Below are 13440 nucleotides of genomic sequence, written 5' to 3' on the forward strand. Positions count from 1 at the left end.
ATAACAGGTAGCTGTTCATTTGTAATACAATTTTCTCTTCACCAGTCAAAGCTGCCGAGTGATTAATCAGTAAAAAGGTTAATTTTCTTCTCAAGTATGAGCAGTTTAGTGGCTTTTTGAAAGAAATAAGGACTGATGGGATTGTGGATATTATATCCTTTATTTCCTGAATAGAATTAAAAAGATGTTTTTTGGTCATCTGTAAGTTCCTACATGTTAGGGCAGCTTAACTGTCTCACATGCACTTCTCAGCTTAAGTGAAGTGAGTAGGTCTTTCTTAAATACATACCAATTCCTAAAACCATACAGAGGAATAAAATTACAGTTACGATTTGTATTTAACATTGTGAACTGGTTAATTACTAATTAATCCACAATAACTATCCTATTAAACCTACTCTTATCAATGTAGTGCCACTGTTAGGGAAATCTCAATTAAAGGATATAGTAGATAATACTGAAAGGATTTATGTAAAAGCAATATCTATAGAAGAAACAGAATGTGTCTTTTTAATAAACTATTAAATTGACAGATGTATCGCATATTAAACTTCTAAAACCAGAGTTAAATGCTTACTGGAAACGCATTGGAATATTACCTAGATAAGTTTATAATAATATATAATACTCAACCTATCAATGTGGGAAAAAGCCTTGAAGTAGACTTAAACCTTTCAGCTCTAAAAAGATAGCTGCAAAAAGTACAATATTAATATTGAGAAATGACTGAGGACTGCAGAGTATAATAATTTTAAAGGGAATGCTTGCAAGGGGTTCCTTATATAATGTAGACTTCTGGAAAAGCAAGATGAATAGATACCTGCAATATTTTTCAGAATTAGCTAAAAAAATTTCCGTACATCTTGGACATCATTTATATTAATTTTTTTTTTAAGTAAATTTAATTAATTTGAATAAAAAAATCTGAGAATCTATTTTAAGATCTGAATGTACTTTGACTACTGAAATAGTTGCACAAAACCTAAGCTAAAAATGTTTGTTGCCATAGTTTTAGAAGAAATGAAACTACTCCCAAGTTTGCATCAGTGTAGCAAAGACCAGTAGAGTTTATCTGTAAAGATTTGCAAGGGCAAAGAGAATATTTGCATAATTTTAGATTACTGAGTGTTTCAATTCAGTGACTAAATTATTCCTCTCCTTCTTGAGCGTGCATTTGGCTTGGAGGCTGCAAGTTAATTCAGCTTGACCAATGAATAGAGGCACATCCTTTAAGATTTTAAAAATGGTGTAGTTCATCTTCTACGTGTTATTTTTATTCACCACCTGGAACAAGAAAATAAGCTTCCAGTCAGTGTCTCAGCTTTGAAAAATGTTCTTTACCTTGCATAGCATAAAATGGAAACAGCTATTCTGGCATGACTTCATAAACAAAGAAGATATTAACCTATTGGGACTAAATTACTTGTCTCCCGTGTTATTTGTGTAAGTAAATATGCATGAATAAACTTCAACAAAACTATATGAAAGTAACTTAAAAACAGAGAGATCAGAACAGTCAGAAGTAAAAAATGCTTAAAAAAAGAAAAAGTTAAGGTACACACTCCGCTGTAATCGTGTTCCATACACTCTCTGGTTGTGTGATCAATAGTCATTAATTTATGCCCCAGAGGAAAATACAGCTCTTTGTGTTTCTTTACCTGTGGTCTAAACATAGCTAGAAGTTAAATCTGGTTTCTCCAGCCTGTGGACTGCCTCCTCATTCTCCTTTGCAGTATTAGAAATTCACCTATCCATCACCTATTTGCAGAAGATGCTCAAAGCAGCAACTCAGCTTTGACCCGAGGAAGTGTTTGGGCAGCATTCACTGCCTGACGTGGTGGTTCTTGCCTCACAGAAGTTTGCTGGAATGTTGCATGAAAGCTTGTCCTTTCCCAAGTATGGCCGATTGGATTGCTGTCCAAACCCTGCTGAAATAAAAATAAACTAATCTAAAATATCTCATTTTCTTCTTAGAAGGAGGAAATACATGGCATGTGTATGCCAAGATGCACCACCGATGCCAATTCACCACAGAATCCTGCTTGAAATAATCAATACTGGTGAAACGGACTTTGTGGCAAAAGCTACGTTCCTGATGACTGTGTGAAGCATCAGGTTATAACTGTTTGGGATGGATGCATTTTTCCACTCCCTGAATTTAAAAAAGAAAAAAACCCACTGGTTTTGTTATGCCAAAAGTTATAGAGGAAGAGATCATAATGTAACAGTAGGTAGAGTCTTCATTTGAGGAGGTAGAGACCTAAAGTCTAGTCCTTGCTCCCCCATGTGCTACTTTATTTTACATTGAACAATTAATGGAAAATTCATTTGAGAAAATTATGAATCAGATATTCCAAGAAATTTTAAGTCATGTTTCTGCACTACTTTCTACATCTTTTGTCAAATTGATAGTAATTGTAAATGTGGTAGGTTCTGCCTTAAAGCTGGAGATCCACTTGGAGCCTTCGTCACTGATTTCCTGCATTTTCACTGAACTGTTTTCCTTTCTTGCCAGAGACATTACTGCTTTACTAGTCTATCCTAGTACCATACAAAAATATTTTTCACTGTGAATAAACTGTGGTATTTCAAATGATCTTAAAGCGCTAATATTTTGCTTTCATTTAACAGCCAGAATTGGAAAGTGATTATAGGTTGCAGAAGAATATTCCATGAATTTATATTCTTAAGTGATGCTGCTTTCAAACTTGCATCTTTTGAGATTGCGTTAATTAAACGCCATTTGGAGAGGAGTGCATGGCTCCCTCTTTTTATGGCTTAAGTTATTGCACTTCAAATAAGCGTAATATTTTTGTGGGTTTTATGAACTGGTCACAAATTTCTCAGCCTTAAGTAACTAAGAGCAGTGGTGGTTGTGTTATCATAGCATTCAGTTTCAATTCTGGCAGAGGTCTTGAAAAATTGCCTATGTGGAAGAAATACCATGTAGGCGATGATTCTACAAAGTTGTGTAAGCGGAGGAGCCTGGCTTAAATTTTACCATCTGAGCTAGCACTAGTTGCCGCCCCAACTGATGGTCTATTCCCAATAACTTTGGTGAGAAGAATCTAACCTTTGCAAACAATCCCACTGATCTTAAATTGATTACAGAGGAATTGCAATGCCTATGAGGAAGGCAGACTTGTATCCTTGGTTGAGTACTTTGTCTACACTTGCAACTTAAGCTAGTTTGATGAATACAAATTGTGTTCCCTCTTCTAGCCAGTGCGAACCATAGTGGAGAACAGTTCATTGTTCACAGTATTTCTGCTGTTCATTTGCAAGCAAAGTTTCTATGGTGCAGTTGCCATCTGGAGTAAAGAGGGAGCTCACTGCTGCTGTTTGTAGCTTGGTGAGTAACAACGTGAAATTATTATTTGCTCTGTTTCAGTTGAATGAAAACATCTGAGGAAAGATTGGAGTAACATTTCTCCCCTCTAACACCTCAGCTTCTAGGAGGGGTTAGGTGAGGGATCTGCGCAGTATGATCCTCGAAAGCCCATAGCGTTGGTCACGCTGGTCCAGCTGAAGTGAGCAGCGGCTAGCAGGGGTAATATTTTAGCAATCCAGTCTCTAACAGCAGTGCTGATCTTGACAGTATATTGAGGTTTCATCTGAAATACTGTAGCACAATGAATTTATGGAACTCAGTATTGACTTAAAATCCTTGAAATATATCATTTTTTAAATTGTGATTTGAGACAGCTGGGACATAGCTGAGCTGTGCCATCTGATAGAAAAAAAAATATTTGTATGGTATTTTCCAATCACAAGTAGGAAGTAGCTTGAAATCACTCACAAAGATATCCTTATTCTCTGAAGACCTTCCAGCCCAATTAATTTTAGAAACTCAAGAGATTTGTGCCAGCTCCAGATAAGCTTTCAGACTTTTTGGTACTTAACTGAAAGGACCTCCAAAAACTTCAGCAATTTCCCCATCATTATCACTTATGGACAAGTGCTTTAAACCCACAGAAATTGATTTAATGGGAAAGGAATAAACATGGAGAAAAAAATGACAACAGCTAATTCTAATTTCAGATGGCAGCACATGCACCATGACAGACTTCTGTGATTATAGGGAAGTTACAGAATGTCCATGGTGAATATGAGGGCTGTTAGGTTTAAATGTATTTATAACATAATTTTAGGTTCCCATGAACCCAAATGTATTCTAAAATGGATAGCTAAGTCCTGCAATCAGAAGCAAATGTAGTGAGCTCTGAAGCCCAAGAGAAGGTGGCCATTAAGCCCTGTTAGTGCGTCCAGGGCCCTGACTGTGTGTGAGCTTTCCAGGCTGTTGAGCAGTGCAGGTTGTCTTGAATTTGACTCAAGTAAATCTGAGATTGCCCACCTGGGCTGTGTTGCTAGATGATAGTGCACAGCGTGGGCCGGCTGCCAGCACGTGCCAATATCCTTCTTTGTCCTGATACTGAAAGAATTACTGAAGTTACCCAAGCATTCCTTCTCTGCAGGTTGTGAGGCCTCTGTCAAAGGTCTGTTTTCCTTTTGGGGCTGATGATAACACCATTGTATTCTTTCCTGTGGCTTCTGAGTATTTAGCACTTCGGAGTTAACATTTTTTTCCTATAAATGGAATTTATTTTATATGTTGCTCTCAGGGAGGTAATTTAACGTGTTTCTGGTTTAGTTTTTAATTTTTCAAGTCCTTATCTCAAAGAATTGTAATCTTTACTCTCACAGCATTATGAAAGCATAAGCGGATAGTTTGAGAATTTGGATGATTATGATCATTAGTTTAACTTGTCTTATTCTTACTGAAAACTGAGTCCTAGTGCATGAATTTGTCACTCTTTTGATGTATGAAAACACTTTTTAAGTACACCACATAGTGTAAGAGTTTTCGTTTTATGTTGAAAATTTTCAATGACATGACTAAAATTGCATCAGATAGGCACCGAAGAACATACAAATCATCTGTATAAAGTGATTGTGATCTTTTCAACAATAATTCAATGGCTGATGTGTCTGTCTCATGTATGCTTCCATCTTCTGAAACCTGTAGATCAAAAGTGGGGTGGTCAGTCAGTCAAATATACAGAAGAAGGTAAAGGTCACAGTAGTGCAGCATACTAAAAGTATTATGCATTACAGTCTTGACAAATCATTCTCATGGCATAGATTGTAAAAAAGAGCAGAAAATGTCACAAAATTAATCAATTCTCATGAGATACACTGTAAGAATGAAGGAAAAAAAATTAATGTAACCCTCTCAGTGCTCTTTGTAGTTCTGATTTTTCTGTTTCCCTCCAATAAGGTAAGCTGCAATTTTGTTTGACATATGATACAGGCTACCTTTTTGGATATGAAGTCATCTGTAAAATATGTAGCTGGATATTGCTGTGTAACAGCTTGAACATGGGTGCTCATGTTAACATAGGTTTAAGCACAAATTTGAGATTAAAATTTCTATATACTTCGAACTGAGCCCCTTGGGTTTAGACAAGAAATCTGACAGATCTTTGGTCATCATATCTTCATGTGGATCAAGGACATGAAATATCTCGGGTACAGAGACTTGATGGAAGACGTTCATGTTAAAAATGTTTCCAGTCTTTCAGATGGATATCAGGGAGGGTAAGATTAGGCTATACAAAACACAGAGGTTATAACTGGGGTGAGAAGCCTAAATAATAGAGGCAGACATGGGATGAAAGCATCTGGAAAGCAAACTCTCCCTGTATTTTAAAGTGAACACCCAGATTTGTAAGTATCAAGACTTTTGCTACTGTCTAAATATGTGTGAAATTAGAGACTGATAACCTGTTACTTCTGTGAATTATTCCATGGAGTGGCAGGGATTTTTTGATGTGTAAAGGTTTTAATCTTGTTTATGCTCATGTGAACTTTTGCATGAAATTGTATTTTAAAATTAAAATAAGGTGAGCAAGCACACCGTGTTAAACAAAAATTACTAGGACTGCAAAATCAAGCCGTCAAAAATTCAGAAACATTTGTGCAACCCTAATTCTGATCCCTTGAGCATTTGGCAAAGTCTTTAAATTACATTATCACATACTGTTTTTTTCCCCAGCATAACTGTCTGGTTGATGATAGAGAATCGATTGACCTGTGGGGGAAGCAAGGTTGTATGATGAAGAGACCTATCTGTATGTCTGTCCCTATCTATCTGCTGCAGAAGTGGGAGCTATGTAAGGAATATTCAGGGACTGCGCAAAGGCAAAGAATAAGGTCTCTCAAGTAAAGACTGTGTGACAATTCATGGCAGAAGCGAGCTGACTGGAACCTCTCAGTGGAAGATTAATTTCTCACAATTCCTGACAAATATGCATAATATTCGTTTGGGTTTTTTCTCCCTCAATAAGGTTCTTTTGCCATAGTATAATTTTCTTGACATTTTAAAGTGGTGGTATTTAAAAATTTTAGGCCACTCAAAAATTTTGACTATTGTCTGAAATGTTTTGCTAAGAATGATCTTCAGTAGTCTCTGAACTTTCATAAACTGAACGTGTTTAGAGAATTAGTCTTTATTTTCTCTTTCACTTTGAACATGTAGCAGGATAAATACTGTATAAATACTTTCAAATTTTCTACTCAAAATCAATTTTTGCTGTTGTTTGGGGTGCTTTCCTGTTGCAAAATGGGAGAGAAGAACATATTTTTAAAATATGGTTGTAGTATCAGACCAACTGGCTGCAGGTATCAGAACAGATGAAGGAAACTCAACTATTGTAATACATTTCTTGGCTATTGACTACATTTCAGCTTGTAATGTCAAATGGATGTAGCATGGATTTCAGTCTGGGCTCCAAAGTGTCCTCCCAGGGCCTGGGGTGAACACTCACACAACTTAGCCCATGATAAAGCTTAGCACTACAGCGCTTACACTGAAATCCCATCCTCTGCCTGCAGTGGCCAATTACTCACTAAGTTCTTTCCTTACAGTCTCTCAAATGTTTCATGTTGATGGATTATTATGACCTATGCGAAATGGTAGCCAGGATATCTTTGAACAGCCATTGAAAACATAACATGCACTGGAGCTAAAACTTTCCTACAGTTTCTAGTTGAGTCAGTCTACAGAAATGGAAAAAATCTGCAATAATAAGACTTATGTGTTTGGACCTGTCTCCAAACTGCTCTAACACTTTGGTCATTTTAATGTACTTATTCAAGGATTTGATTTCACTGTCTTTGTGTTAGTAGCTGGGTTTTACCTACCTGTTTATCACTAAACAAGGATGATTCATTTCAGCTACAGATAAGCCTCCACTTTCTAATGTGAATGTTTAAATTAATTAGTAAATTCTTGCAGGCATTCTGAAAATGTAAAGTACATTATATGTATTTATTTTTATTAATTGCCTTATTGAAGAAAATGGGAAAGAAAGCATATCCTTTTCGCTCTTCCAAGGCCTAATTTATTGGATATTTCAGAATTGTTTTCACTGTTTGCAATATGGTATCTCATATTAACATTTCATACTACCAGATGTTTCATTATTTCTGTTTTAGCACATCATACTTGACCCATAGCAGCTTTGAATGCAAATAACAAACAAGCCGATGCACAATGCTTGACTGTTAGACTGAAATAATGTGGCAAGGCTAAACTGGTTTTCATTTTTCCTTTTGAATATTATTAATTGCAATGTGTTGACTGTTAATTTAATTAAATGTTTTGTTTTAATATAAGACCATTCTTCAGTTCACTGACTCACCGTTTCATTTAATTAATTGCAAACCTCAAGATTTGATTACTCATAGTTCTCCTTTAGTTAATTTACTTGTTCACAGTTTTGACAGAAAAGCTTTCAAACTAATATGAAGGAGGGGCACAGTCTAACTAATTAGGGAACTGAAAAAAATAGCTGTAGCTAGAGTACAAGATTAGCAGATACTCAGGGTCACCTTAAAATACTCAGAGCCCTTGTATTCACCATCAAAATCCAATTTTCAATGACTGGACATTAGTTAAACATGGAGGATTCACTTGCACGTAAGACAGCCTAGGTACCTCAGTGCGGGAATGTAATTGAGTTTTGGTTTCTTATGTCTCCAAGAAGGTATTTGCTAATGAGTAAATTGTGATGTTCACTCGAGGCAAGAGACACTGTCCCCTTGTTGGCTGGCGCTCAGGGAAGCGGGTGAGTTCAGCACTGCCCTGTAATGGGAGGCTGGCCCTGAGGGGGATACACTACAAATGACCTTGGAGTTGTGATCTTTGGGCCATGCAGTAAAAATGCTTTTCGTGTTGAAATAATTCCTGAGACTTCACAGAGGAATAACCTTCAGTAGTCTTTTTGTCTGCGTAGGGGATATTTGAGTGAACAATTAACCGCTGACTTCAATAGGATGCAGACAAGGGATGGAGAAACCTCTCTGGTCTTCACACCCTCTCAAGTACTACAGGTACCTTGGCTTTAGGAGCAGAGGATGTGTTCAGTGGGTCCAGCCCTCACAGAAGCAACCAAGCCTACAGTACATTCAGGTCTATTCCATCTCCAGCACCCCACAAGCAGCGGGTCTTCCCCAGAGCAATGCAGTGTGCCATGTTGAGTAAGCTGAGTATGGTCCTAATTTGGATCAAAAACCTTAATTTGAAAACTGTTTGGTGCTTAGGTATATTTTAACTGTGGCTCAGAATACAATTGCAGAATTTTACTTCAGTGCAACCTGAGCATAAAGTGTGCTAGTTTTGTGTGTCCTTGAAGGGTTACTTCAGGGCTAAATTCATGTGTTGTACAGCAGAGTTATGCAGACTTGTCAAAGGGAGAGTACACAATGTCCTGACAAAACTGAAATTACGGAATGAAGATTACTAACGGCAGTTGGTTGTTTTGCCATATGCACGATGCAGGTGTACCTGAGCGCACACCAGCACAATCTGTTACGCAATTGTAATCAAGATTCATGTATAGAGAGCTGACCCAGAACATGGCTCCGAGATTTCTGCATTAGAGCTGATGTGTCTCTCTTAAAGATCCCTAGCAGCTCTTCAAGGAGCTGCTGTCTTTCAGCCAAGGCAACTGGTGGGTTGTGGGCTACTGTTAGCAGGACTAGCTCCAGCGGCCACATGGTTGCTAGCAGTTTTGAAAACAAATCATTGCAACTGTGATGAGACTCGTGCTTTTTTGTTGTTGTTACTATTGTAAAGGTTGTATGTGTTTGATAATAAGTGGTACATAGTTTATTTCCTGGGTGTTTAGTGATTGATCACAGCTGGCGGAAGATAACTGAAGGAAGGGAAATTTAAAGTGTAAATGGAGAGAAAAAAACGGAAGCTTTGAAGTATGTAATCCAGCATGTCTGTTTTCCCAGTGATCCTTTTTTTTTTTTTTAAGGTGAAAGTAGAGGGATAGATGTATATGGTACAGCAGTTTTCAAGTACATTTTTCAAAGTGAGGTACTCTAAGTGAGGTTCTGCTGCTGATAATGATTCATCCAAGAGGATGGAAATGATTCTTCAGTTCTTTGTAGATCTTTAGATAAGTCAGTTGAAGAATAGCCCTCTTTGCCACAGCTAGCCAGAGCTGAATCAATTATAGAAAGGAGTTTTATTAATAGTTAAATTAAATAGTAGCTTCAGTAACGTTAGCGGCAGCAGTAGCCTTAATTGAAGATTATGCCAATGGGTGATTTGCTGTACGTTTTCTTCCATCATTTCAATCAGTAGCACACCCTTACTGCTGAAACCATTTGCTTTAACCTCAATTTTATTAGCTTTCAGAAATGCTGAAGAATTAGTACATTGTTTTTAAAGTGCCTCATACAGTCACATTCTGGGGCTTTTACTGCTGTCACAATTCAAGTAAGAAATTACATAGACTGGGGAATAAGTGAATGAGAATATAAAGACTTTGCTGGTACTGAGCTTAGAGGTAGTATTGGCTATATCTGCTTCAAGTTTATGCCTGACTGCTCAGGATCTTCAGGCTGTAGTGCTTTCTACCTTAGAACTGTGCTTTACTCTTTAAACGCTGAAGTAGAGTGACTTTGGTGTGGCAGATGGCACAGCATACATTTCTGATACATCACTGGTTTTTGGCTGTTGTCCTCATGGCAGCTGTGTCTGGTTAGGGAGCTCAAAAATGCCTGACAATAATTACCTTTAATTTCTGCAGGCGGCATCGTGGTGATTTTGGGACTGTGTTTGTTCTTTTCTGTTTGTTCCTTGGTGCCCTTTCTGCCTTCGTTATGTGTCTGATACAACTGTTCAGTAGAAGTTTGTTTGGTGTTTTTAATACAGTGCCCTGGATAATTTTTTTGTCTTGTCTTTTCACTGAACATTTTACTAAAGGTCTGAATTCACTTTCCATTCCTGTTTACTAAAGGTCTGAATTCACTTTCCATTCCCTGTTTATCTCCTTATGAATAGTTTCTTTACTCTTTTGTGTATTTAAACTAAGTGAAGTTTTATGACTTATAATATCAAGAACCTGTATAAATACTGACCCAGATGAAAATATTTACTGGAATATTGGTTCATCTATATGTATTTGGGTACATACAAATGATAAAATGTTATGATTTGCAGAAGAACTTTAAAGGGTGCTAGAAAAAAAATATTTTAAATAAAAAGTGAGTAGTTACGGTATGTGGTCTTCTGTATGAAGTGAGGACTGCATTAAATGACCTAAAAGACAAGATTATTGATGATGTTTTCTGGACTTATTTTTATATGTTTGTATTTAGTGTATATTAATAATGAAATCAATATAGGTTTTCATGTGTCAATGACAAAACAGTAAAACAAGTGCCGAATTAGTGTAGGTAATATTTGTTAGATCTGGCATCAGTGCTTTGGGAATATAGGAGTGTGTAACTGCAGTCTGGTTTTGTGAATGTTGAGATGGTCTTAGGCAAGATGGAAGGAGGAGGACAGACAGCCTGGAGAGAAGAGGGCGTGTGTAACTCCCATCTCGTAACCCGTCATCTCCAACTTACTGATATTAATCAGGAATACCTTCGCTGAAGTTAACCGAATTGCTGTATCCATACGTGGTAATACATGTCCCTTCTTCATGCAGTTGGAGTCTATGGATAGCTTGCTTACTTAAGTCATATTATAATAATGAGAACTTTTGTGAAGCCTATTATAGGAGCAGCAGAATTAATCTAAATGTCAAATTCATAGCAGCTTTTAAAAGAAAGTATTTTAATTTATGGATGTATGGCAGTATAGGATGTGAAAATTATTAGTTCACTTTAATCAGTATCTAATCTCTCAGTAAGCAGTATTTTCCAGAAACAGCAGGTTATTTAATTCTGTTTTGATGTATGATATCTTTGTGGGTTGATACAACATGCACCACCAACAAAAAATCATGGATTTTTTGGTAAATGCAATTCAGTGTTTTTGTGAAACTATTGCACAGTCAATTACAAGAGAGCTGATATGAAGCATTTAGCTTGCTTTTTAGCAAATGACAAAAGCAAGTCATACTATACTGGGAGAAGACAGTAAACCCATTTAATCCATAACTGAATGAATAAACAGTTATACCTGTAGAGATCTTTTTGGTTACATGGCCTTATCCTCTGTATTTTCCTGCAAGACAGATGAACTTCAGATAAGATAGTCACATCTTGCCCAGAGTAAAAGTAATTTGATACTGTGTGGAAGAAAATCTGATCTCTTACTTACTGACCAAATCAAAATGATAAAACTTAAAAAGTTTACTCTTATGAAAAAAAGATATTGGGAATCTAAATAATAATGAAAAAATTATGGTAACGATGGTAACCTGTAGCCTGACGCTACTCCACTTCTTCTCCTTTACTATTGGAAATTAATTGGTTTTTAGTCACTTGAAAATCTTCTACCACTAACCCCCCTTAATTCTGTTAATTTGTGCTGGTCTTAATGATCTCTTAAAGGTGGGATCAAGTTTGTAATTACTCATATTGTTCTTTTCTAACATTTCCAGTGTAATATTTTCCAGTAGCAACAATGATGATCCAAACCAACAGACTTCAGAAAAAGACAAAATAATATTTGGATATATAATAGTACAGCATTGATTGTTCCATGTTAATTGGCTCTGAACTGTTGAAATTAAGGAATACTGTATCTTACTAGTGTACTTGGAAATCTTGTAGTGGCTACGTAAGTCAACCAGACAGTGATCAAAGTGACAAAATGATCAAAGTGGCAGAAAATGATATTTAAAAGTATAATCAAAAGGGATATCATTAAATAAATATTTCTTTATGCTATACATGTTAAAAAAAACCCAAAAACATGAAAGAATTAAAAGAAAAATTCTTAGAATGGTGTATTGAAATAACCTGACTTTAAAGTAGTGTTCAGAATAACATTACCTAACTGGACTAAGAATGTGTATTGAATTTATGTGGCTTATTCTTACTGAAAGGAATTGTTTTGTTCTTCGTATTTTTCAGTGCTTTATTGTATGGTATGATATTGCATTTTATTTATTTATATTTTTCCAGGTCTGACAGCAGCTGCCATGGCAGAGGCTATGAAGTTACAGAAAATGAAGCTTATGGCAATGAATAGCCTTCATGGAAGTGGAAGTCAAAACGGAACAGAATCAGAAAATGAAGAGCTCAATTCTAATGCAGGTAAGTAATGCTGTGCGTGTGAGCTGTAGGGGAGCTCTTAACAGCTGTTTTTGTGCATGGGAAACAAAACCAAAAATCTCTCATTCTTGTGCTCTTTTATTTTGTAAGCTTTGCTCTGCCAGTGTCAAATCAGAATTACTGCACCCATTCCTCCAGTTTTCTTCCTAACAGCCATCTTCATTAATTTTTTGAAAAATATTGGTGAAGGATTGTTTTCATTATGTTAAAATACAGACATTTTAAACTGTTCCCTAAATATTTTTGTAGTAACAAAAGACTTCTCTTTTGGCAATAATACAGTGAGTCTAGAGTTTTCCTGTAAATGATGGAAAGTTTCCAAAACGTCAGGTTGTTGGAACTCATAATGAGTTCCACAGTTCACTGGAGAAAGGTAAAGTAGGGAATGCTAAATCACCAACTTTCTGGCTTTTCTGCATTTTGTTCTTTCCTTGAGTGGATATTTGCAAACCACAGCTATGAAGGAGAGTCATGATAAACGTTTGTTATGGCCTACCTGGCTGGAATAACCTTGGGTAGAAGGCACTGACACTGAACACATGTTCAGTGTATACTACCAGAAGCATTAGTATAAACTTCAACTAAGCTCTCTGAGTCCCAGCTCCACAAGAATAGGGTTCAGAGTTTAAGTCAGAAATGGGTCCTTTGAAGAGGGTATCTTCTTTGTTTATTCTAGTGTCCTTTTCAGGTGAATAGAAGAGATTTTTACTTGGATAGTGTATAGAACCTAGAATAAGATAGATCCGTTTTGTCTCAGGAAGCTGCTAGATACCTATCACAATAAGGGCAGTTTCACTTGGACTCACTTTTTTGACACAACCAATCCTACAATACACTGTTACCGTTTTGGAA

At 36.5% G+C, this 13440-nt stretch overlaps 1 protein-coding gene across 9 annotated transcripts in view; it reads left to right on the top strand.

Annotated features, from left to right (window-relative positions):
• The window catches only part of DACH2 (dachshund family transcription factor 2), a 312250-nt gene that overhangs the window by 196680 nt on the left and 102130 nt on the right, over nucleotides 1-13440 (top strand). For all 9 annotated transcript variants that reach the window (XM_050901910.1, XM_050901913.1, XM_050901915.1 and 6 more), the window contains one exon: nucleotides 12439-12570. In XM_050901910.1, coding sequence (XP_050757867.1) covers nucleotides 12439-12570 — 132 coding nt within the window. The remainder of the gene's footprint in view (nucleotides 1-12438; nucleotides 12571-13440) is intronic.

Source organism: Gymnogyps californianus, chromosome 9 (assembly GCF_018139145.2).
Source record: "Gymnogyps californianus isolate 813 chromosome 9, ASM1813914v2, whole genome shotgun sequence".
Lineage (NCBI taxonomy): Eukaryota > Metazoa > Chordata > Aves > Accipitriformes > Cathartidae > Gymnogyps > Gymnogyps californianus.